The sequence below is a fragment of the Calypte anna genome, chromosome 12 (genome assembly GCF_003957555.1).
Source record: "Calypte anna isolate BGI_N300 chromosome 12, bCalAnn1_v1.p, whole genome shotgun sequence".
Classification (NCBI taxonomy): Eukaryota; Metazoa; Chordata; class Aves; order Apodiformes; family Trochilidae; genus Calypte; species Calypte anna.
The window spans coordinates 2491818-2516456 of record NC_044258.1 but is presented as its reverse complement, the minus strand read 5'-3'; the positions used below and the strand labels follow the sequence as shown (position 1 = coordinate 2516456).

At 45.1% G+C, this 24639-nt stretch overlaps 1 protein-coding gene across 1 annotated transcript in view; it reads right to left on the bottom strand.

The window, feature by feature from the left end:
• PHF2 (PHD finger protein 2) overlaps nt 1–24639 on the bottom strand; it is an 82917-nt gene that overhangs the window by 980 nt on the left and 57298 nt on the right. Inside the window, exons 7-21 of the mRNA XM_030458602.1 lie at nt 24262–24424; nt 22768–22855; nt 22090–22196; nt 20786–20877; nt 19509–19598; nt 17863–18234; nt 16850–16969; nt 15881–15999; nt 15003–15181; nt 14697–14770; nt 12697–12854; nt 5770–6047; nt 4034–4129; nt 3033–3142; nt 1604–1865 (exon numbers count right to left, since the gene is read on the bottom strand). Of these exons, the coding sequence (XP_030314462.1) occupies nt 1604–1865; nt 3033–3142; nt 4034–4129; nt 5770–6047; nt 12697–12854; nt 14697–14770; nt 15003–15181; nt 15881–15999; nt 16850–16969; nt 17863–18234; nt 19509–19598; nt 20786–20877; nt 22090–22196; nt 22768–22855; nt 24262–24424 (2308 nt within the window). The remainder of the gene's footprint in view (nt 1–1603; nt 1866–3032; nt 3143–4033; nt 4130–5769; nt 6048–12696; nt 12855–14696; nt 14771–15002; nt 15182–15880; nt 16000–16849; nt 16970–17862; nt 18235–19508; nt 19599–20785; nt 20878–22089; nt 22197–22767; nt 22856–24261; nt 24425–24639) is intronic.

Here is a 24639-nt window from a genome sequence, read left to right as displayed (position 1 = left end):
ACACACACACACACACACACACACACACATTTCTGTCCTATGGATTCACACCACAACACACCCAGAGCAGCCAACCCTCCCTGTCCCCACACCGGTGAGGTACAACACAACCACACAGCCTTTCTCTTCCCACCACACTGCCTTTAGTGCACTCCTGTGGGATACCTGCAGAGACTCAGCTCCTCTCCACTCTTCCCATCTGCATTGTGCCCCACCCTTCAAGACCATCAAAGTGTGAGTGATACTTTACATGGGAAGTTCCCTCACTTCTCCTCTTTCCACCTCTTTAAGACTGTGAGCACTTTCCCGAGGAGGTCCTAGAGCTCCCTAATTCTGCTTCATCCCACCATCTCCTTCCACAGTTCCTTCATTCCCAGTGACACCCAACCTTGTAGTCCCAATGCTCAGGACTCTCCTGTGCCCCATGCACAGACACCCTGAAGTACCCTTGGTGTCCCCAGCTGTCCCCTTAGAGACCCTGCAACAGGAAGAGCAAATTGAACTGGGTTTGGGCCAGGACTTGGGAAGTCAGCCACTCTTCTTGACTCATGGCTCCTTCCCTCCTTTGAGGACTGAGCTATTCCACAGGCAAGATGGGATCCACATGCCTGGGCAGCCTCCCTTTGTGATTCCCTGACCAGGCCACCCAGCTGCCCCCCCCAGACTGGGGTTCAGATTCATTCAGCACTCCTCTTCCCGTCACATCTCCCACTGCTGTGGACCTGCTTCACTAACACCACCATTTCACCACAGAGACACAGTTCCATGTTCGTTCCTCTACAGACAGCTCCTGGCAGGACCCTGGCATCTACCACAGGCTATGTACATCCTCCTGTATGGCCCACTCAAACTGCTCTCATCTTTGACTGCACTACCTCTGCTTTGCTCAGCTCAAACACAGGAATGCAGGAAACATCTGCCACATTGCTTCACTTTTCACATCAGGGCCTCTCCCAGTGTGATCACACATTACATCTTCACACTACCCAACGTCTTTCCCACACAGCCTCTGCCATGCTTTCTGAGCAGAGTTCAAGCACAGACAGGAGGTCCTAGCCTAGAACTTCAGTACAGCCTCAGCTTTATGACACTTTCCCTACAGGAGACAAGCAGCAGCCTCTTCCTCTCTCTCAGCTTTGGTTGTGTAGCTGTGTCACTCTCAAGGTGTGACATTCCTCTGGCTCCCCGTGGCAGCTCTCAAGGCAGGTTTGTGGATTCACAGGGCTGGGTAAAACCACCTCCCAGCCTCAGCTCTGCCTGACCTAGCCCTGGGCACCACAGCCTTCATGGATGCATCTTCCCCTGGACAAGGCTTCCCCAGACCGGCTGGACTGGGATGTGACCACTGCAGGTGTTCCTCAGGACCCTTGGGTGACCTTCCCATCATGGGATGCCTCTCCCTCTGCACCCAACAGCCCAGCAGCACAACACAGATTTGGGGCAGAGCAGCCCAGGCCCTGTCTGCAACCAGATCTGAGCTGACGAAGCGCTTCACAAATCCAGGACAGAGACAACACGCGAGGGGCCCTGCAAAAACCTCGAGTGACACGACCGATTCGCCCTTCCCCACTCCTGCACCATAACCCCAGGCATTTCCTGGTACCTTTGGCAGAGGCATTGTTCTGCGAGGATGATGAGGGTCTCCTCTGTGTGAGGAAAACCCCGGGTGCCATGGGCTGCGCTCCCTTGCCCGGCTGGGCGGCCCCGAAGGCACTGGCCCCCGCGGTGTACTCGTGATCCGTCAGGCTGCTGGCGTGGGACTCCAGCTTTGGCTCTGGAGAGCTGCCTTCCTGAGCCGCTTTGTTCACGTTGCTGGTAGACAGCTTCTTTTTGGTATTTTTTTTCTTCTTGCCTTTCTGTTCCTCCTTTAAAATGACAAATATGAAGCTTGGGTTAATCACCAGAAGGCCTTGGCAAGGGCCAGCAGCGATGCTTAGGGTCCTGATACAAAGAAAACCCACGAAGTTTGCCACGTACAAACTGCTGAGGGTTGTTCTGATCCCATCTCACTCACAGCTTGCTCTGCTGCATGCACACTCTTGCCTTTCTTGCCTGTATGTATGTGCTTTGGGCAGGGCCTTCTTGTTTGTTAACTCTGCATACACTGCAGCAAGCGGGAGCCAGCCAGGACCCTGCCCTGGGAGACCAGCAGGGCTCTGCACCAACAAACCTGGCCATGTTCCACAAAAACTGGCACCTCCTATCTTCAGGTATCTTCATACGTTTTCATAATAGCAGGGAGGATATTAAAAATCCCACTGATCGACAGACTGCTTCATGCTAGGACACACACATTATCTCTCGACCTGTAACTGCTCTTATACATAAATACCATGGGAACTGTCACCATACTATTTCTCTCACCTGCCTTCAGTCCACTTCTTGATGAGACTCAGCTGTCCTTCTTAGAGCTCTTCTACTCAACAGTATGCACCGCAGAAACCCAATGCCACCAAAACCTGCATCTCCAGCAACTTGCCAAGGTGTATCACCAACCTTGATCCAGAAGACCTTGTCACCTTCATGCCTGATGGTGTCACATTTGTGAAGCCTATGTGAGTTAGGCACTTAGCACCTATCTGACCTTTCCAGACACTTACCATCACGCAAAGTGCCTCAATTCCTTTGCTGAACAGACACACAGATACCCACGATTCACCACATCTTTGGAACTAAATCCTTATGCTTCCCAGCAGCAAATTTTCACAGACAAGGCAATCACACCAGTCAGACTCACGCACATTGATGTTTGCTTCATGCATACTCTTTCTGGGCAGCTTCCTCCTGTCCTGGCCTGGGAACTATGGCTCACTCACTCACTCACTCACTCACACTCCTCTGCACTTCCAATACTTTGCCTGCAGATGACCAGCAGCACTGCTGTTCCTTCAACCCTGTCTGGCCCCTGAGACTGCTGAGACTCATGTCACTGGCATGGATAAACATCGAGCAGGACTGGCACTGCATTTTGGGCATGACTGCTGCTGGGGGCTCTCATTTCCTGAGAGCTGCTGCTTCTGAAGCCACCTCACCTGCTGGGACAGCTTGGCGGCAGCGGCGGCGAGTCCGGTTTCGATGGACGCAACTCGCGTGCCCTCCCGCACGGGTCTGTCCTGCCGGGGCACGGAGGGGCCAACCCGGGCTAGAAGGGAAGCAGATGCAGGTGAGATGATGATGTGCAGGTGAGATGATGATGTGCAGGTGAGATGATGTGCAGGGTGTGCATCACCATGCAGCAGGCAGTGAGGCTCTGCCCCACGGAGCAGGGGGTGCCAGGGGTGTCACAGCCTCTGCCGGTCCTTCCCCAGGGTGTGTGTGAAGACAGGAGGTGCCAACAGCCTCCAGTCACAGTGGCTTGGGGTGAAGGTACCAATAAAGATGTGACACAGCTGAGCAACTTCACTGGCAGTCGCAGCCACCCAAAGCCAAAGCCATGGAAGATTTCTGCCCCCACCATAGAGCTGAACATCATCTCCAAATGGACAGAGTTCACCCCCCCACCAGCATGGGTGGACATGCAGGGCTGCAAGCTCATGGTACATGAGCTGCTCCTCACACACACAGCAAGCCATGGAGACTCCCCTGTTAGTAAGTCTAAAGGACCCCCTGGTTTGTCACTGCTTCTGGTGCTGCAACAAATCCAGACCACCAGCTTTGGCTGAACCTGGAGACCATTCCCAGCCTCTCTCATTTCTCTTTGCACAGCCAATGTCCTAAAAGTCATGGCTACTCAGCTGTCTGGGCTTTCACTGTTATATGACTGCTAAGGTTGCCACCAATTGTTTTGTCACCAAGAGTGTGAAGAAAAGTAAGACAGCCACCCAGGGGTGCCTTTTTCCTGCCAACTGATTGAGAGAGGAAGGCTAACACTGCTCAGCATGAGTTCCACTCCACTAAAAAGGATTAATCCTTCACATGATAAAGAAATCACTAGTTGTAGTCTTACAATTTCCACACTCCTTGAAAAATGGCAGTTTTTTAGGGACCTGCACAACTTAGCCTGAGCCTGGCAGCACAAACCATATGGACTTACCTGTTGGACTGTAAGGGGCATCATCTGAACTTTTCCTTTTCTTTGATCGGGATTTGAATACTGGATTATCCTCATCTGATTCAAGAGAAGGGTAAACTACAGTAGAAAACAAAGGCAAGAGTTTCAGTGTAGGAAACAGTTCTACCCTGCAGAGAGGTTACTTGCTCTACACAGGTGTGGTGACAACAGGCATGACAGTGGGAACACCAAGGTCCCTCCTGGGTACCACTGATTGATTCCTCACTGCTGCAACACTCTGGGGAATTCCTCTTGCTGCTACATTTAAGATACACAGTGAAACTTCTCAGACTAGAAAAATCAAGTCTACTGTTTGTGGAGCAGCAGCACAGAAGAGACAAAACCAGGTTTCCTTATCTAGGACTACAGTGGACCTGAAGACAGCTCAGCTTCACTCAGCATCACACCTTCCTGTCCCCTGTGACAGGCAGAGAGAAATGAGGTAGTGCTGTTTACACGAACCTCAAATACTGCTTTCCTGGACTAAGAAGCATCCAAAAGATGAACAGGAACCATTCTACCAAAGGACCCTTCAGAGGCCTCTGGGATAAACACCAACTGATCTGTCTAAATTTTATTCCAGCCTTTACTATGTAGTTTTTGTATTTATTTATTTTTCCACGTCTGATTTCCTTGCCAGTTGCTCTTGGTTACATCACTGGTGATTCTGGCATTACTGTGGCATTGACACTGGAAGTCTGCTGCTCAGATGTGGAAAACAGAGCCTCTGCAAACCAAGCCTGCTCACAGCACTCTGGCACACAGACACAAAACAAGCAAATCCATCCCTCATTAAACCACAGCCTTGCTCATGTGTGGCATCTGTCCTTAAATCCCAGCCCTTTGCAACAGCTTCATGGAACTGCCACTTCCAGCACTACCACTGCATCCCAGTGCTTGCAGTGCCCTCTCAAGGGCTGGGCACCCAACTTCTGCAACATCACATAGCAACTCCATTTGGCCTCTCTTAATAATGCTCCCCTTTTCTAATCATAACAGGTGATTTCTCACAGTGATGCTGATAGGGAGACACACATGGACTCCCCCATTACACAGCATAAACCTCTAAAAACTTCTTGCCCTCTTTGGAACTTCAGAGCTTCTGGTCCCTGTCAGTCTTCACATGACTGCTTTTCTTCATTTCCTCACTTCTTGTCCTTGAAAATGCTCCTGAAGATTATTAAGGCAGAACTGATACAATGGGTGCAAACAGGCTTTGTGCCCTTTCCTGCTGCTGGTGCTTGCATTCACTGCCCACACTCAAAATGCCACTGGATCTCTTTTCCAAGTACAAATACAAATTTCCAAGTACAAATGCAGCTTCTCACTCACCTTAGCTAGATGTTTTACTACTGTTGTGCAGAGAAGGACAGTTCTGTCATAAGTACCAGTGCCTGACATACATTTCTGGGGCAGTTCTCTGTCTCTTGGCTGACTGCTGCAGTTTCAGGGGGCTTCCATGATCCTGACATGCCTCCAGTCTCCCTGGATGACCATACCACTACTGTCTGAAGTCAGCCTAATTATTGTACAGTGCCTGATTAATTTTGCCAACCTCTCACTATTTGCATTCCTCCTTAGCAAAGTACCCAACTGATACCACTGTGACAGAAAGTGAGCAAGCAGATCATGAGAAACCCAGGGATATTTGCAAGCATGCAGATATGTCCAGGCACCCCCAGGCACACACTCCCTCAGACAGCTCCCTTGGTACTGACCGTAATCTGAATCTTTAAAACAGGCATCCAAGTGGTCCTGATCCTCATCGTAATCTTCGATGTCAATGCTGTTCTTTGTGCTTTTCTTCAGTAACCTCTTGCCAGCATTTTTGTTGCTGCCACCACCCGTTTTTTTAGAGTTCTGTGCGGAGATGGAGTTGTTCTTGGCCTGGTTGGTACCCCAGGATGTCTGGAGGCAGGACTCTGAAGCCTGGAGGTTTGCCATGGACAGCATGCCCTGGATGGCTTCCTGCGTGCTGGGAGAGGCGGGTGGCTGGCTGTGGGGAGGGGATGGGAATGACAAGAGCTGTTAGAGACTCCAGAAAAAAACAAACCCCCACCAACAGCTGACTCCCTGCCCTGCTCAGTGATGCTACAAGTGATTTCCTGGTCATTCCTTCCATGCCACCAGGGCCAGCAGTTATTTTTATGCTGACACTGCTTTCACAGCCAGCAGGTGAGGTTGGTGCCCCAGGAAGATGTGCAGCACGTGGCTGGCACAAGGAGGGCAGCTCCTGGGGGGCTCTCACTGCTGGGCAAGGAGGGGGCCAGCTGACTTTTCCAAGCCCAACAGCATTCTCAGGAATGTGGTTGAGCTGTGGGGGAGCTCAGAGGAGTTTGATGGTGGGCTTCTGCTCCCTACTGCCAAGCAAGGAGAGGGAGAACTGGAATGACTGGAATGGTGATGATCCCAAGGGCCCCGTTCTCACTGGGAGCTGCCACCACCCCAGATCTGCTGGAAGAGCAACCTGGTGGGGCAGAAGAAATTCAGGTTTCTGCAGTACACTAGGAGGGGTTTCTGACCTGGGTCTGGGATGAGCTGATTAGGGGAGATGCTGGAGAGCTAGGGACAGGATGGGTGGACTACACAGTGGGTGGAAACCTTGCTTTTATTGAACATGGGGTTTTGGCATTTATTTTCCACAGGCAGTGCTACAGAAAGAAATACATTCCTACAGAATAAGTTGAAGTCAAACAATGGGTAAATACTGATTTAGCAAGGTGGGAAACCACACTCCTCACAACACAGAACACAGAAGAATTATTATCTCTTCAGAGAATGCCAGACATTAATTCTGTGGCAGGCAGAACACATCACTAAATATTTCCAAAACTTTGAAGTTCGGGCAAATACTGAAATACAAAAAAACTTGCTGTGGTAATGATTTTTTTTTTTTTTTACAGTTATGCAGTAGAAGCCACTAACACACAGCCATTTCCCAAGTAAATTAGCAGTACCACATCACTTTCTCTTACTTGATCTTAATTTAATCCTCTTTAAACTATTACAGAACTCCGAATAAAGTAACATACAAGACCGAATGAGAATTTCTGGACACTAATTGCATTTACAAATAACCCTGAAAATTAGTTAAGACTAGTGTTAGCAGCTGGCAACTCAACAAACAGAAGAACACAGAAAAACTTATTCAGGAAAGAGATGTTTTAATCCCTTCATTATCATTCCAGATGCCTTAGCTTTTTCCCTGTCAAAGGCATATTTTGCACCATCTATAAGAAATTAACATATTTTCTCTCAATTCTTTTTTCCCTGACTGTTTTCACAAACACTGGACTCTCAAAACACTGCAAACAGACCATCAAGCACTGACCACTAAACGGGTAAATCAGAGAGGAACTGCCTTAAGCAACACAAGCTTCAATAAATAAATTGTGGAATATGATCAAAACCAGTGGTTCTCAGTCAAACCACAACCTGAATGTGTGGGTGAAATGTCTCAGAGGCAGAGCTGTACATGGGGCAAAGTGTTTCTCATTAGGGCATGTGCTTGCGTGTACTTCCATGAGAAGTATTTTAGATTTCTAAGCCAAAAAAATTTCAAGAATAATCAGGAAGCAATTTTTAAGCTCTAGAAGGCCATATCCTCTTTCTGTAGCTTCAGCAATTAATAATAAAAAAAGACATTTACGAAAGCAAGCTATCTATGAGTCACAACTATGACTTAAAAGCCACTTAAAACCAGTGAGGGAGCAGAAGCAAAGCAGCTTCCAACACCCAGAGAGGTGGCACCTGGTGACAGCACAGCACAGCACAGCACATCCCTGCTGCTGCCCTGCAAGTCCCAGCAGCCTTGCTTCCCTTCCCTCAAGCTAACAAATGATGTTATGGATGCACAGAGGAAAAGTCACTTTAAAAAGCTGATTAGTAGCAGTTTGTGGCCTCCACTTCAACATTTTGCACGATTTTTTTTTAATTTGTATTATTTTAATTTTATTTTTTCATTGTATTCTTGTAAAGCCCAGGACACACAACTGGGGGATCAGTTTACTGCAATTCCTGTTTGCTGCCCAGCAAGCACCTGAGGATTTCCAGCTGTGCAGGGACTGAGGGAGATCCACACTGCAGCACCAGCTGCCCCTGCACCACCCAGCACCCCCTGCTAAACCTTGGTGCATCACAAGAGAGACAGAATCAGACCACTCAGACAGAATCATGGAATCAGAGAATAATTTGGGTTCAAAGGGACCTCCCAAGGTCACCCAGTCCAAGCCCTGCAGTCAGCAGGGACACCCTCACCCAGATCAGGGTGCTCAGAGCCTCCTCAAGCCTCACCTTTGATATCTCCAGGGATATCCTCAACCTCCCTGGGCAACCTGGCCAACAGGACATGCCCAAAGTGGCCACCTCAGTATCCACAGGGCTGGTCTGTGGGGGACAACTTTGAGCTCTCCCAGACCTGGCTCCCATCCAGAGCCCAAGGTGGACCCCAGCCCATACCAAGCTTGCCAGCCCAATGAGCCATGGGCAGCATCAGCACCAGCACCAGCATCAGCACCAGCACCAGCACCAGCACCAGCCTGTGTGCTGCTGTTCCCTAGAGCTGAAGCAGGCAGGAGGTTTGCACATTAGTAACAGAAAGAAGCACCCTAACCGAAGGAAAAACTTGATGTTAAAACTCATACCAAATAAAATCTCCACCAGGGCTGACCACAGGAGGAGTGAATCAAGGGTTGGACTTGATGATCTCAGAGGTCCGTTCCAACCCAGCTGATTCTTCTTCTTCTATCCTGTGCTGGCCACAGCAAGCTGTGCTGAGACACTGAGTCCCTGAAACTTAAACCCAGCCCAAGAAATGGCTGCAGAGAGCACTGTGTAGGGTGCAAACCCATCTGTGCTCCTCAGAGCAATGTCTCCAGCCTGCAGCTTCCTCTGAGATGTGCTGCCCTTCCCTGTTCCTCAGCACACTGTCCCCTCCCTGGCAGCTGTAATAAAATCACAGATCTCAAACAATTCCAAGTGAACTGCAGATGACAGTCCAACATTATATGGAATAAAGTTTCACATAATTCAGATAAGGCCATTATAAAAAAAAAAGTCCTCTCCTGCTCCCAGAGTTTCTGCACAGAGCACTGCCTGAGCAAAGGATGCTCTGCACTGCCCCACCTGCACGACAGCTCCTGGAGTATCCAGAGCATACAGACATTTACATCTATAGGGAGGTATCAATACATACACATGCCTGCCTTTTATTTGCCTCATGAGAAGAGAAAGATGAAAATTGTTCCTGAGAGTCAGACACGAGTCCCACATGGGCATAATGCTGGGACAGAGTATGTTTGCATATCATGTTTCTTCCACTTTTTGAAAAGGAAGCACGTTATGGCCGTTTAAAAAGCCCGGTGTAATTATGAAATGAAACACAGCAATTTCATTTATCAGGAGCTTTTTTCAATCAAGCTGCAACACACACTGCCAAAGCCTAATTGTTTATACAAGAACCAAAATTGAGATGACACATTCCACTAAACTGCCACACACAGTGCAGCAATTCCTGCAGAGTTTGGTTATGTGACTGCGTTGGTGGCTTTGATTTCTGGAACCACAAATCTACAAATAGGCTGGGTACAGAGTTCTGCCTGGGTACAGAGTTCTGGCTGATGGGGGGAAAACTAAAGGCTTGAGTCCTGCTCCATTACTGAGTGGCAGCTTTAACCCATTCTACACAGCAAAAGACACCTCCCAAACAAGGAAGACTCTTTGAGGACCATTTCTTTAAACTGTTTTTTTTCTGCTTCCCTGCACATCATAAGCAAGCAGTGAACTTGTTACACACAGAATGGTCACTAGTGTGATCAGGGCCAAGGCAGATTTCTTTTAATTCTTAAAGTGGTTGATAAATTTTCTTATTTTATACCAAACTTCAAGCATAGGAGTCATACCACACCGGCAACTTTATTCCTAGAGTTAGATAAGTTAGATACACCTAAGTACCTGCCAACATGTTTAATTACCCACCAAAATGTAAGTCTAAATTCAACACAACCACCATAATGCAGAATGGAAAAGGAATTCACAGGAACAGCCAGCTAGACAGCAAGTGCCAATGCAACTATTTCTTTTGAAGGGCAGATGCAACTCTGGGCCAAATCTCAAGAGATCAGGAAAATCTAGAACCACTGAGTGACTGCAGCTCAGACAGTAGAAAATACTCTGTTCCCTGGGAGCTGCACATCACTGGTACCTCTCTGCAGTACCAGAAGGTGCTTGGCTGTTTTGATCAACCACTCCTTGCTAGAGAGAAGGCAATAATAAAGGAAAAAACAGGACTAAAGTGAGATGTGATCTCTTCCCTAGAAATGGCACCCTTGCCAAGATAAGTCTTGGAAGGGGATGTTCTGACCATTCCATGATTTTAAAACCATTGGTGCTTTTCACCCCCTTGAAGAATGAGCAGAAAACTCCCACAGCAGACTCTGGGTGCACACTTCTATTCAACCCAGTTGTCACTGGGCTACAACAAGGAATAAACCCTAAATGTTGATAGAGAAAGACAAGCCTCTGTTGTGCTCCACCACTGCTGTGCCTTGCATGAAGCCAGACTCTGTGACAACTTCCATCTCCTGCACCCCTCTAAGCTGAGGAAGACAACTGATGATAAACTGAGGAGGCTGAACCAGGAGATGTTTTGTGGTTCAGCAATAATCTCTCCTCTACATTCTTCTGTAGCTCTGTCACCACAGTGCAACCTTTAAAAATTCCATCTTCTCTCTCTTTTTTTTTTTTTTTCAAGCACACTGATAAAATTTTCTTCTATGGTTTACCTTCCCTTGATAACTTGTTCCCTTTAACTAGAGAGCAAATCTTGGAATTCTCAGTTGTGCCTTTTAACTTCCAATCTTTCCCAGCTTTACCTAATATCTTCCTCTCTGAGGGATCTTCCAGTCCACTTTAACAGGTCCTTTCAAATCTGCAAGCTGCACCTCTGCTGGGTCACACACACCCAAAACCCAGCATGGGTATGAAGCCCAGCACCAGTCTCTCTTTTTTCAGCTTGTTCTCAACTCTCAGACCACTCCTAGAGCTACTTCTGCTTCCTCCACAGGTTCTGTGGCTCTGTATAACCAAGGCAGATCTAGAGAAAACAGGGAGGAAAAAGGTATTGCTGGGGTAGCCCAACCACCACTGGATATGGTATCTACTTGGCTTTCCTACTCAAAGCAGACAGGTTGGGCTGCTTTGTGTGTATAAAATGGTGCAGCACATCTCTTGCTTCCATTCAAGTTCTGAATCCTGAATCCTGAACCTGAATCCCAGCAGGATAAATGCTGCTTCACAGCACCACCATGTCCTGCCTGCCTGCCTGGTGGAGGTTTTCAAATGAAGGCAGAGTGGAGATGGAACAGGCTTATTAAAATGCCAAACAAGAAGAGCTTACCACACATTTCCCATCATTTCCAATATCACCACCTAGCCTGCCACTCAGCTTTCAGAGGACAATTCCTTTGTTTGCTCCACAGGCTTATTTAGAGGATAGAAACTTCTGCCAGCAATTTACCCACAGCTTCCAAGGTACCAAGGATGACTGTGGAGCAGTAGAGAGCACCTAGGTGAATACCTCTGGTTTTCTATAGCCAAGGAACCAATCACTCAGTTAAGGTTGCAGAAGCAGAGATCTGCTCAGTCAGCAGACTGCCAGGAAACATGGGGCAGCTCCTGTCTGCTGTGCCCTTCTGCACATAACCTCAGCTGGCACTGCCAAAACCTCTTTCTGGGGGTCTCTGCGTAAGCTGTGAGTTAAGCAGGACACTTCCACATCTGAAGAGTCCCACAAGCTTCTTCCAAAATGATATCCAGTCTTCTGCTACCTAATTCCTCTGTCAGTAGTTTATGATCAGATGTGGCCTGTAAAGAGTGGAAGTGATGAGCTCAAAGACTTGTTTTGAGACAGACCCAAACACAACCCTTGCTCTGAACTGCAGCATTTGAGTCCAGGAGTCATATTTTCCAAATTTGCATTTCTTTTCACTGCTTTTTGTCTGGAGTACTAAAATACCTAGTGCTGAACCTTCCTGACCATATTCCAGCAGATCCAGTGTCAGCTTCAGTGTCAGCCCACAGTGGTCTCAAATGAAACACTACCAAGCCCTGGGAAGCACCTTCATTTTGGGTAAAGAAGTACCCATGAAAGAGTTGGGTTTTTAGCCAACCTGTTTTGGTAGGGAGAAGAATGACGGGTGTGGGGAACAGGGGACAGTCTCCTGTTTTCTCCTTAGAGACATTTAATATTCAGGGAACTGCATGACAGCTTCCAATGCTTTATGGAAGGAATGCTGGTCATTTAGATTACTTTATTACATTATTAATAATATATTAATATATCAATATAAAAAATTATTCATGTTCTCAAGCTGCATTCACTGAGCAATCTCTTCCTTTTGAATGATTTATGTATTATAGTATTATTGCTAAAATGGATGGATTCTTACAGATGTTAAATACCTGTATTTGTTTTGATTGTACCACCAAAAAGCTTTCCCACACACTTTTTCACCTCTCCTTGCAGATCACGGGATAAAAGAAGAATTTGCTTACTGGAGAAAAAGCAATTACTGAGTTGCAAGATTCATTCTCTCAATGCAATTTTTGTTTATGGGTAAGAGGAAAAAAACCCCATTGGTGCATACCTGTTGGTGTTATATTCTAAACCTCCAACTTCCTTGCTCGCCTGCAAAAGATCAAGAATTCCTGCTGAACTTCCACTCTCTTTCTTTACTTTGGAATTGCGTCCTGGCTTTGCCTCTGTGTCAATGTGAAGCAAATCTTCATCTGACGAGTCATCACTCTGCAAAAACAAGGAAATGGCTCAAAACCAATGCCCCAAAACCTCACTAAGTTACTCAGTAAGAGCAACACAATGATTCTTGCAGCCTGCTACTCCTCCAAAGACACAGGGCTAGCATTAATAATCTGCTTTCATTAAAGGGAAGGAAAAAAACCCCAAACCAGGCACACAGTAGGCACAGTTGCAGCCTTTAGGTATGGTGGGCTTTTCTTTCCCCTTCCAGTCCTGGAGAACCAGCTTTGAGCTCTGACCCTGCATGTGGGATAAAACCACTGCACCAGAGGTGTTCCCAGGTGCTGCTTCTTTTTCAGCCCCTGCTCCCACTCTTGTGCCCATCACCCATGTACCCAAATCAGTGAAGGTTTGGCCACCCCTCTGCCAGCCCAGGTGTGCATCAGGCACAGGTCTGTATCTTCAGGACTATGGACATGGCCAGTTCAGACCCAGGGACAGACCCACTCCTGCCACCCCTGGTGTGACACAAGAGGGAGATCTCTCTGGGGCTGGTATCTCTGTGCTCTGTATCTCAGAGACACCTTTTTTTCCATTCCTGCCCTGCTTTCAGGCCTCTGAAGCTCCAGCCCTCAGTGCCTGGGCTGCCAATCACCGCTCTCTCCAGGAGCTCCCTCCCTCCTTAAGCTCCTGCACATGGAGATACCAACATGGTTTTCCCTGTTCCTGCTGCCCAGTTCTCCAGACATTAGCAGTTGACTGAGGCAAGGAGGTCTGCACTTGCTCTTGAATATCCCTGACCCAAACCAGGATGAAAAAGGATTCCTAGGTTCTTGGGGCCAAACATTTCGGTCACCTACAGTTCTGTCTTAACAAGCTATTTTGCTTTTTCTGATTTTTTTCAGATTTTTTATCACATGAACTTTTACTACCACTTGGGCAAAACTTTTCATTTTAATGTCATTTAATTCCTAGCATTGACTTCCAATGCTCACATACTAAAAGCAAACTTATTCCAGTGCTGTTCAGCTTCCTGAAGGTGAGGCACATGCATACTATGCTAAGTGCCAGCAAACAAAACCTTAATTGCTACCCAGTGGGTACCCAGGGCTTCCAGCAATGTGAGATGTCAGACTCCAAGAGATTGTTTGTATTAGAATCACAGAATTACAGAATGTCAGGTTGGAAGGGACCTCAAGGATCCTCTGGTCAAACCCTTCTGATATTATTGTTTATATGAGATGTCCCAGCTGTCTGTTGAGGTGAGACTTAAACCTTTCCAAAGTGGGGGAATCCATTCCAGTGTCTGACTGTCCTCATGGGGAAGAAATTTTCCTCTTGTGTCCAATTGGAATCTCCCCAGGAGCACCTTGTGCCCATTGTTCCTCCTCTTGTCCATGGGACTCCTTGTATACAGGGAGTCTCCATCTGCTCTGTAGCCCCCTTTAAGTACTGGAACATCAGAATAAGGTCTCCTCTGAGCCTTCTCTGCTCAGGGCTGTACAAACCCAGTGATTAATATCACTCTGAGTTTCCCCTCTCAAACACAAACATGGAAATTAAATGACCAGTGTTCAAAGCACGTGTAAACGGGGGCAGAGACAGAATTTGGGACAGTCCCTTGTGCCTGTCAGCTCTGTAACTTCAGGCCAGGAATGGCAGAAAACTCCATCTGACCCTTCTCATTCCCCTGTAAGGATTATTCCTGTAACACAGCCCATAAGCTCTGATCACACACGAGTGGCCACAGCTCCAAAGTCTGCTTAGTGCCTGAATGCTGCCTGTGCTGGGCAGCACAAGGAAGGAGAGGAGGTGACAAGAGCCCATGAAGAGGCTTTGCTGTCCCCTACCCCATGGGTGCCTGCCTGGGGGGGCTCCATCATCACTTACCTTGTACGATACTGGCTCCACCTTTGGCTTCTTAACAGGAGTGTGCTGCAGAGTGTCTTTTTTATCTGATAAAACTGAATAAAATTTAAAAAAAAATTAAAAAATGTAGTCATAATTCTTTTCCTTTCAAAAAATACAACTCCTAAGCCAAAACTTCTAAACCATTTCAAATCCCCTTGTACCTGACTGACAGTTAAGCTGAGGTTTTCTTTATTATAAATCAGATAAATTTTAAAGACTGGTTTTGGACAATCAACACGTAAGACTTTTTTATGCAGATACAGACAAAACTGGAAACATTCTTACAGGGCAGTTCTCTTTTTGTAGTGTTTTTCTTCCTTCTGATTGGAAACTCATCAATTTTTAGTTCACCATCATCTGACACATACTCATATTCATCTCGCACAGGTTTTGCTTTATCTTCTTTAAAATTCTGCAGTGACCCAAACACACTTGTATTCAGCTGAGTTTTGACTCCCTTTGAACTGGAGAAAGAAAAAAAATAAATGAGAGACAATGCTCTGACTGAAAAACATTTTGTGACTTGACAGAGAGAAAGACAATGAGCATCCTATGCAGAAACCTCAGTCATCTTGAGCAACTTCAGAGGTGCCACAGCAACAAGAACAAGAACAAGAACAAAACAACAACAACAACAAAATAATAATAATAAACATGATAACACCAACAACAATAATATGCAAACACATTTCTGTACCTAAAATTTGTATCTCCAAGTATGATACTGACTAGAGTAGCCTTAGCTGGCTTCAAATAAGAACTGTATGACTGAAAGCTGTCTCAGAGAATATCATGACATGCATAATGCAGAGGCTTTGGTATCAGGAGTTCATTAAAAGTTTCTTTTAAATGTACCCTGAGTAGGATCTGCACAAAAGCTACCTAATACAGCTCAGGTAAAAACCTGAAATGCCAAAACATGAGATGCTGCCTGAATACTGAAAACACTTCTCTGAAGCAAACCAGCAGCCTCAAGGAGAGGGCATTGCTGCTATGGCCAGGCATGGGGGGTTCTGGATAAATCAAGTCCTAGAGTGAAGAACTTTTCGTGTAAGTTGCCAAGAAAGGCAGATTTTCACCTTCTTCTTTAAAAATAAAGACATGACAAGATCTTTTAATCTGCCTTTTTAAAATTGGTGTATATCACCATACTTCATACTTACCCAAGCAACTTCTTGTTAGAGAAAGAGAATGTAAATTTGTTGTCCTTATTTCCTGACAAAGGTGCCTTTTCTGACTTGTGCTCCTCTTCCATTTTTAGAAGTGAATCAGGTTTGCTGTTCTGAAAGGCAGAAGACCCAAAACAAAACAATAAAATGAGTAAGTCTTGATACTTTAGATTCCTCGGCAGCCTCAGAGAATCCATGGATCTACATGCAGAGAAAAATGTTTCTTTCCTAAGATGCACTGCTTGCAGAATTAATTGGTACATGTTGATCTCACCACGTTAGCCGTGACTTCTTTTGAACACAAAAAAATTTAGATGTCTCTAATGTGAATGAACCATGATTCTTAGTAGTTTCCCCACGTGAAAAAAGAATGTCCCTTTGTTTGGTTTTGTGGAATGTGTTTGCACCTTTGTCATTGGAAGTTCACAATGCAGGCAAAATTCAGACAGCTGGTTGTGTGAGAAAGCCTAGTGTCACCTTGTTTTAAATGGGACCTGGAGAAAAAAAATGTATTATTCTGAATGAATATTACTCACCCTGCATTAGCCCTCCAGGAAGGCAAGCTTTTAATTCATGTGTCATAACTCAGATTTCATTGACTCTACTTTTATGCCATCGTTAGTTACTGATTTCTCTGGAAGTCCTCCAGACTTGAACGACTGTGTCAGAGTAAGACTGTGTCAAAGAGAGATCAGCACTGAAAAATCTCTCTGCTAACAGTGTTCCCAATGGCTTTACTAAGGATGAGGCTGGACAATTCATTTGGAAACATGCATTTGGAAAACCCCACATGCATCTCCTTTATCAATGATTACTTGATTATTTTCTGCTCAGATTTTTTTCTTTGGCAACTCAAAATTAGTGGCTCATGCTCTCTGCTTGGGTAGACCTACAAACACTTCTCCACCCTTGACTTATCACTTTGCAGCAGAACCAGCAGCAGAATTTAACAGGAGACATTACCTTATATTTCCATTTGGCTTCTGTTTTGCTTTTATTTTGCTCTCGTACTTCAAATTTCTCCACCTCATTCTGCTTACTAGCAGTTTCCTTATTGGGAACACTTAAAACATTCTTTGCAGCCTGGGGAAAAAGTCAGCAGGTACTCTTAATGAGGATGGAGTGCTGGCATGTTACAGAAACACATTTTTTTTACCTGGAATATGGCATGATATATTTTTGAAAAGTTTTCCTCAGATTTATTCTTTTTGAACCCAAATATGAGATTTAATCAACTATTGCTACTTTAGAGATTGCAGAAGGCTAGCTGCATTTCTCCTTGATATACCAATATACAAGATCATTGTAAAAACATGCTGATGTCCCTGCCTGGTGTTCTGTGGACAGGTTTAGCAAATGGCAAATAAACTACTAGGAAACTGAGAAGGATTTTTAAAAAGACTTCTGAATACTTCTTAACACAGTGTACAACACATTACAGTCAGTGCCTCAATCAAATCCTGGCCCTTACTGAAGTCAGCAGCAAAATTCAGGGTGAATTATAGGACATGAATACAAAACTTGTGCTACACGGGTAAAAATGGAAGCAAACTATTGTTTTAACTCTGTTCACCCATTCCAGAGCAAAATCTCATGCAAATCAGATGCTTCAGAAATGAGTTCCTTCATCTTTGATATCAGATTATGGAAGCGCACAGATGAGTGCCGATAACATTTGAGTTTAGAATATCATCTTTCAAGGGGCAAAGCACCATTTAAAAATGCCTTTTAATCTTCACCTTACCTCAGTGTAAGCAGGGAACAGGCATTAGTTTGCTGGAGGCTCCATATCAATAGCCAAGCAAACAGACTGATCAAACTGATCAGGTAAAAGACCATTTACAAAACTTTCATCTCCTTCCGGAAGAGACAAAGTTTTACACTGTGTTGCTTAAAAGATTTGATTCATGAGACCTAGAGAGTGATTTTATCCCTCCTATGGCAAGAGAAGAGGGAGAAGTTAAAACATGACCCACCTTCCCCTTCTTTGGTGTCTCGATCTTTGTCAAAGCCTCCTTTGTGTGTGCCTCCAGCAGGTCGAGATTCGGGATGGCCGGTGGTGGACTCTCTTTTGCCTTCTTTCCTTTCTTTTTTCCTTCTCCCTTCACTTTTGGCGTTTTGGGAGGCTTAGGGGGTTTGGGTGGCTTGGGAGGTTTTGGGGGTTTGGATGGCTTGAGCTGTTTGGGGGTTTTCACAGTTTTGGGAGTCTTTTTTTTAGGGGGCTTCTCAACAGGTGGGGGTGGAGGTGTTGTCTGGATGGGTGATGGAGCCTCCTCCTTCTCCACAGGGCAGACCTCCTCAGAAGCTGTGTTGGCACTCACGTCTGTTTTGCTGGCTTTAGAAGCATTCTGTAGGTTAGCACAAAATAGGAAGGCATTCAGACCCACCTGTCCAGAGTCAGATATTCTCCTGCACCCTCCCTTCCCTTTGGACACTCCAAAGATCCTTCCTTTAGAAAACGGGCAACCACGTTTGTGGCTGAGGCTGGCCAGGGCACAAAGACCACACCACCCACCCCAGGAATGCTCTGCTCACCAGTAATTCCCACCCCCCTGTTGCTCAAGCACAGGTTTGGCCCAGAGAAACTCCAGCCAGATTGTGTCATCAGGTAGGAGTGTGGAATGGGCTGCCCACAGAAACCAAAATACAACATGAATGGTCTTTTCTTCAAAATGCTCCTCAGCTTGAGCTCAAACCACTTCCAGTTGAATCAGAAATGATAAACACAGCAGAATTATGTTTCATGCCCTCAGGAAAAATAAGCAGTAAAACAGCTGCCCAATTAAAATTAACACTGACTAATTAAAAAGAAATTATTTCCTGCTTAACTTGTCATTCTGACAATCAGAAAACTTACACACTACATCAAAGGAGCTACAAGGACAAGATAGATTCCACTGTTGAGGTCTTTGGATATAGTTAGAAAGGGAGTGGAATGTAACACTAGGCTTTCTTAATGGAACTGAACAAGCTCTTGTCACTCTGCACTGTCACACATCTCCATAGAGTGGAATATGATACCAGACTTAATGCCTGACACCTCCATGCAACTTCCTCTTTTTTGTTCTTGTTTTTTGGGGGATTTTTTTTTTGGTTGGTTGGTTGGCTTTGGTTGTTTTTTTGAGGGGTGTCTATAATAATCACAGTTGCTGTGTAACTGCCTAGAAGCCCCCTAAGAGCAAGGCTGGGACAATGGGACAAGGGACAGATGGGACAGTGGACACAATTACAGCTCCAAGCTCAGACAATGTCCCAGACAAGACCAATGGCAACAGTGTTCTTTGAGTTCTATCATGTTTTGGGGTAGGGAGTAGATAAAACAAAAGAGCAAATAAGAATGGGAATAAGGAGGGGAGTGTGGCCAGACCAGCCAGGAGAAGGTGGGGGAGAAAGAATGGAAGAGAGGCAGAGACCAGGGAAAGATGAGCAGAAAGCAAAGAGGAGCCCAGAACATGTGGCAAGTCAGCCACAGACAACAGTCCTGAGCAAACTGCCAAACCTCACAGGAGTTCTTTTAATGATTAAGCTGGAAAAAAGATTAATGTATTTCAAGTCAGCCATTTCATGGCCTGGATTGTGAAAAGACCCACAATAAAGTTAATGCTATGAAAAGAGCACAAACCTCACTTAATCTTATTTCTTTGGCAAGGTCCTTGATAAGTTGTGCTGGTTTGAAGTTTTCTGGTAGTTCATCTTCATGCTCTGCTAAAGCCTAAAACACAACAAAGCCAGACTGATGTTTCTGTGCATGCCTTTTTGCAAAAATTATATATTAAAAAAATCCTCATGAAGTAGCACGTCCATATTTTTCCTGTGTATTTAAATCACTACTGAATGCATTGTAGTCTAAATAAGGAGAAAATTTGGAAAAAAAAAAACAAACCACCTTTTTTCTCCTTCTGGATGTTACTTTAGAAGTTTACCTGAGAGAACAACAAAGCCAATAGTCTTTTTTTTCAGGTATTATTGCATTTTCACATGCAATGAGCAGAACAGGCACATCCTTTGTCAGCAGAGGGGTTTGGGAGCTGCCTGACAGGCCTAACATTTACATCCACATGTCATGTTATAATATTCCAAGCTCAACTCTACCTAAATGCCAACAAAGTCCCATGTTCTTTGGCTTTCCACTTCTCATCTGCATGGCAAGCTCCCCAGCAGGCAGCCCTGCTGCAGGAAACCAGGGAATTCAGCCCTGAATTCAGCCTCAACCATTTGATTTTTGCACCAGGGAGCAGCCAAGTGCCTGAGTACAAAGAAAGGTGGGACAGGCACCAGACTGACCCAACTGTACCTGCAGCACTGTGCTCTCATCCCTGCTGAAAATGTCTGAAATTCCTCAGGCTGCTATTTCTCCTGCTGACATTCTGTGACAGCCAAACCCCACAACCCCAAGGAGCAGCAGACACAAGAGCAACACTCATGAAATGACTGCAGCAGAAAAATTCAGGCTGTAAATCCCTTCAAGCCTTCTCTCCAGTATTTCCTGGCTCCATTAAGGGGTTGATTTGCAGGAACTGGGCATCTTGTACCCACCAAATGCAGGCACTGCTCTGGGGCCTCACTTCATACACAACCTCTGCTTAATTAATTTGGCACATGGAAATGCTCAGAGCCAGAGGGAACATTTCATTCAGTATCCTTTTGTCTGTGTGCATAATTGACTGTTTTAAAACTCCGGTGGTCTCTGTGTTTCTGCTGCCTCCTCATGGGACACTATGAAGTCCCAGGTACCTTCCTCCTACCCCAGTCTCCCAGGGTCTCCTCTTTGTCTCCTTCTCTTGCAAATTTCAGAATTAGCTGGTTTGCTATGCAGACACTGTTCTAGCTTTTGCTCTCTGTTCCAGTGACTGACAAACCTGAGGAACACACAAGATTAAAACAGGTTTCTTCTCCTACCTGTTTTTTAGTCCATGACCTGAAAGCACCGTTGAGAATTTTTGCTCCTTGGAGTAAATGAGCAGGAGGTTGTTGTCCAGCTTTATGCAAACCTAAGTAGAAAAACAAAACAAAACAAAAACCAAAAAACAAAACAGTGCCATTCAAACATTGCTAGCTAAAGCTATTTTACATAAAGTCTTTAATTTGCAAAAAGTTTAACTGTGAAAGTTAACTCTTTGAAAGTTGGTGACCACAAATGAACCCTTATTATAACTTGATGGTAATAAGGAATATATTTACTGTGTGATAAATCCAACTCAGCTTTCCTACACTGTGCTCCTGTAAGTCATGTCTACACTGCCAGTCCTTCCAGTTCCTTTCTTGGTCCCACACTCAAGCTAGCTTCCATGTTCATACATCCTAGGCTGTGGGAATAAAAAGGTACTGTCAGCAATTATTTTTATTCTGACTGAAAAAGCAAGTACCAATATGCAGAAACAAAGACTTTATTGGGGAAATTATTCCTTTTCTGCACGAGCACAAGCTTGCCTTAACTCTCCCCCCTGCCTAAAGTGGAAAAAATTCCTTTTTTGGTTGAGTTGCTCCTAAAGGGTCCCCTTCCAGGAGACACTTGGAGGACCCCTCACCTTGCATAATAATTAGACACATTTTTCTCATTATAAAAGGACCTGGTGGGTATCTCTAGACACATTCTGTAATAAGACAAAGAGAGGCAAAGAGTAAAGTGACATCACATCTATAGAGAATAAACACTCATGGGTGTTTGGATCAACTCTGAAGGAATCAAGGGAGACTTTGAATTTCACCCAAGACTTTGCTCTAATTCTCAATGCTGCTGCTGGCCACATCTCTTGTGTTCCTGTGGCCCTGTGTATATGTGACCTGCCCACACACTTCCACTGGGATCAACAGAAGGACTGCAGAAGGAAATGCTACTCTGTGCCTTGAAGTTCATTAAGTAAAACAGGGAACAAATCCAGGTTTCACATGGAAAACTAAAACCCCAAATGTTACAACATTATTTGCCTCTGAAGCAACTGCAATATATTTTATAAAGAAGATGAAACCTTCCCTGAGGCACAGGGAAAGGGACAGTTTAGGTCCTTCCCAGAGAGAGATGCCAAGATCTTAAGCAGAGCAGCAGGTTTTGCTGGCATCTTCAAAGTAGTTTTCAAACACTAACAAGACTGATTTGGGCCATCTGTCCATCTTCTGTGTGACACCTCAGCAGAAAATAAGAGTCACTATTTTCAGGCCCCCAAAACTAAGCAATTAAGGCAGGAAGAGAAATGCAGCTTTACCTTTGAATGACTCTAGTAGATGCTTTCCCATATACCAACAAGCAGTTTCAAAGTTTGGAAACTGGGTCAGGCTGACAATTTTCAATCGTCTTTCCACTTCATAGGCCCTGAAACACAAAGCCACAAGCACTAAAAGCACATCTCATGGTGACAAGCACAGCTCATAAATGCCCAAGGTTCCTTTTGCAGTGCTTCCTTTCTTGGTGCTGCTACCACATGTTCTGGCATCAGACCAAAAGTAAAGCATAAATGTAACACTGGTAAGGAACTGTGTGATACAGATGTTCTACTGCATCATTTTCCATCATCTGTGAACAGCTCCTTGTATTGTCTTACACTGGGGAAGAAGCCCAGCTGAGCAGGTGGGGGTTATCCAGAAGGCAAATGCCATGTTCCAAGATAAAAACTCTACAGGTTTGAACAGCTCTTCCTTCACGACTTGGCCACACCAATCCAAGCACTTCCCATATCCTCCCATGTGCTATGCAAGAGGTGTAAAAACAGCTTGGGATAACTCAGCAGAAGAGAACACAGCCAAAGGGGACACACACTTCCCAAAACTGCCCAATGCAGCTACATCAGTGTTAACTGCTTTAGTGGGTAATTAACAGGAGAGAGGATGGCTAATTTATTAAACACTGTGTCTCTGCCTAATTTTAGACTTTAAAGACAGTTTACCTCATCTGCATCTCAACACTTAGACTATGTAGAAAATGTCCTGCAAAGGCCAGGCAGTCCACAGGTGTTAGAGTTGCATAAATCCAACCTAAAAGAGAAAGAGTCCCAAGGATAAAAACTGGAATCACAAAGACTTTCTTCCCAATGTGATGTTTATACTTCACTTAGCAACTTAACTCCCTACACACCAGCAGAGTTCTCCATCCCAAGGCAGCACCAGAACCACATCTGCTTTGAACAAAGCTGCATTTGGCCCCCTGTTTGTTTTGCATGATAAAGTTTTGCCCATCCCAGGAAGGTCCCAGGACACCCTGAGAGGGTGGCTGGGAGTGAGGGGGGGACACTGCTCAAACTGACATCATCTTCTTGTTACTGTGAACAGCAGCAGCAGCAGCAGCTACATAGTGGGAGCTGCTTTCACATCACCATAAAAATCTGATAGCTCCTGACACTGACTTTCTTATAGTGTCAGAAACAGGTGTTTTCCAAGCACTTCTTTCCATATAAAAATCTACTTAAATGAGTGAATCTCTATTAATTGTTCAGTGTTTATTCCACCATCTGCTCCACATATGGTCATGACAAAAATACATACTTTCCACTTTTTATAGTCAAAGTAAAATTCCATTGTCCAAACACTCTGTGCAAGAATAGACACACACACAGGAAAATGGCACTACTGGATGCTGCCTCCCAAACACCAGTGCTGGTGCTGTAACTCACACCACCTGGAAAGCCTCAGCTCAGATTATGGACCAAGTGGGAAGTGCATCATTTAAAGGGACATAGAGGGAGAGAAAATCCCTGTCTCAAATTACAGTTTCAATAAGCAACCAAGAGTGATGGAAACATCAGTGCAAATGAAGAAATAACTGTTCATGCTGAGATGAAGGTGAGGGATAGAAGCAGGAGTAGAACTGTGTTCACCTAAAACTGCACTACCTGCTGACCAATTCCCTATTATTATGAAGATCCTTTCAAGAACTGAGAAAAACAAAATCCACCATCTCTAACCTGCAATGAAAGCCCAAGTCTATCCAGTAACCCATAGAATTCAGTGACACTCAGGTCTGCTGCCTCATGGGAAACCATAAATGCAAACTCACACTTGTGCAGACACCTACAGCTCCATGGTGTCACAGGGAAATCACGGGTGGCAAAAAGGATTTGGGGAGAATGAAGGTCATCAAGTAATGCAACATGAATTCTCTGTTAGGTGGCAAAAAGCACCTGTGGCATGGTTGGACAGAGAGAGGTAGTTCATGCAAGACTGGAAGCAGAACAGTCTGCCTGCTGGTTGTATTTTTAAAAGCCTGCTAACATGCATGCAGTAAAGGTTCTGATAATTTTTGTTTTTGTAAGCATAAGAAATTATACTTCTAATGAGAATTAGACATCATACTTTGTGAGAAAAACAGTCAAATCCCACCCTTCTAGCATTTTGGACATGCTGTTGTAGCAGCTCTGAAACCTTTTCTGCAAGAGCCAGCTCACCTGAGGGAATGAAGAGTGTCTGTCCTTGCTTCACTGTGCATTTGTAACACTTATCCACTTGGTCTGCAAAAAACATCTCACTGTGGTTGGCTGCTGACTGCCAGCGTTCATAAAGAGAAATATTTGCAGAGGTTGGTTTGATGAGATAAAATATCTTTTCTCCCTGAAGTAGAAAAGAGAGAACAGAAAATTAACAGCAAGCAGCCAAGCCAAGCACTGGCAGCAGCGGCACAGATTCACACATACACACACAGATTTTTATCTAAATAAATATATACCAGTAGATATTTTAATGCTATTGAAAGAAAATTTACTTGTCAGCTTTGTGCAGAATGGCTGAGACAATTTCATCACGAGCTAACCACATCTGTGGGACAA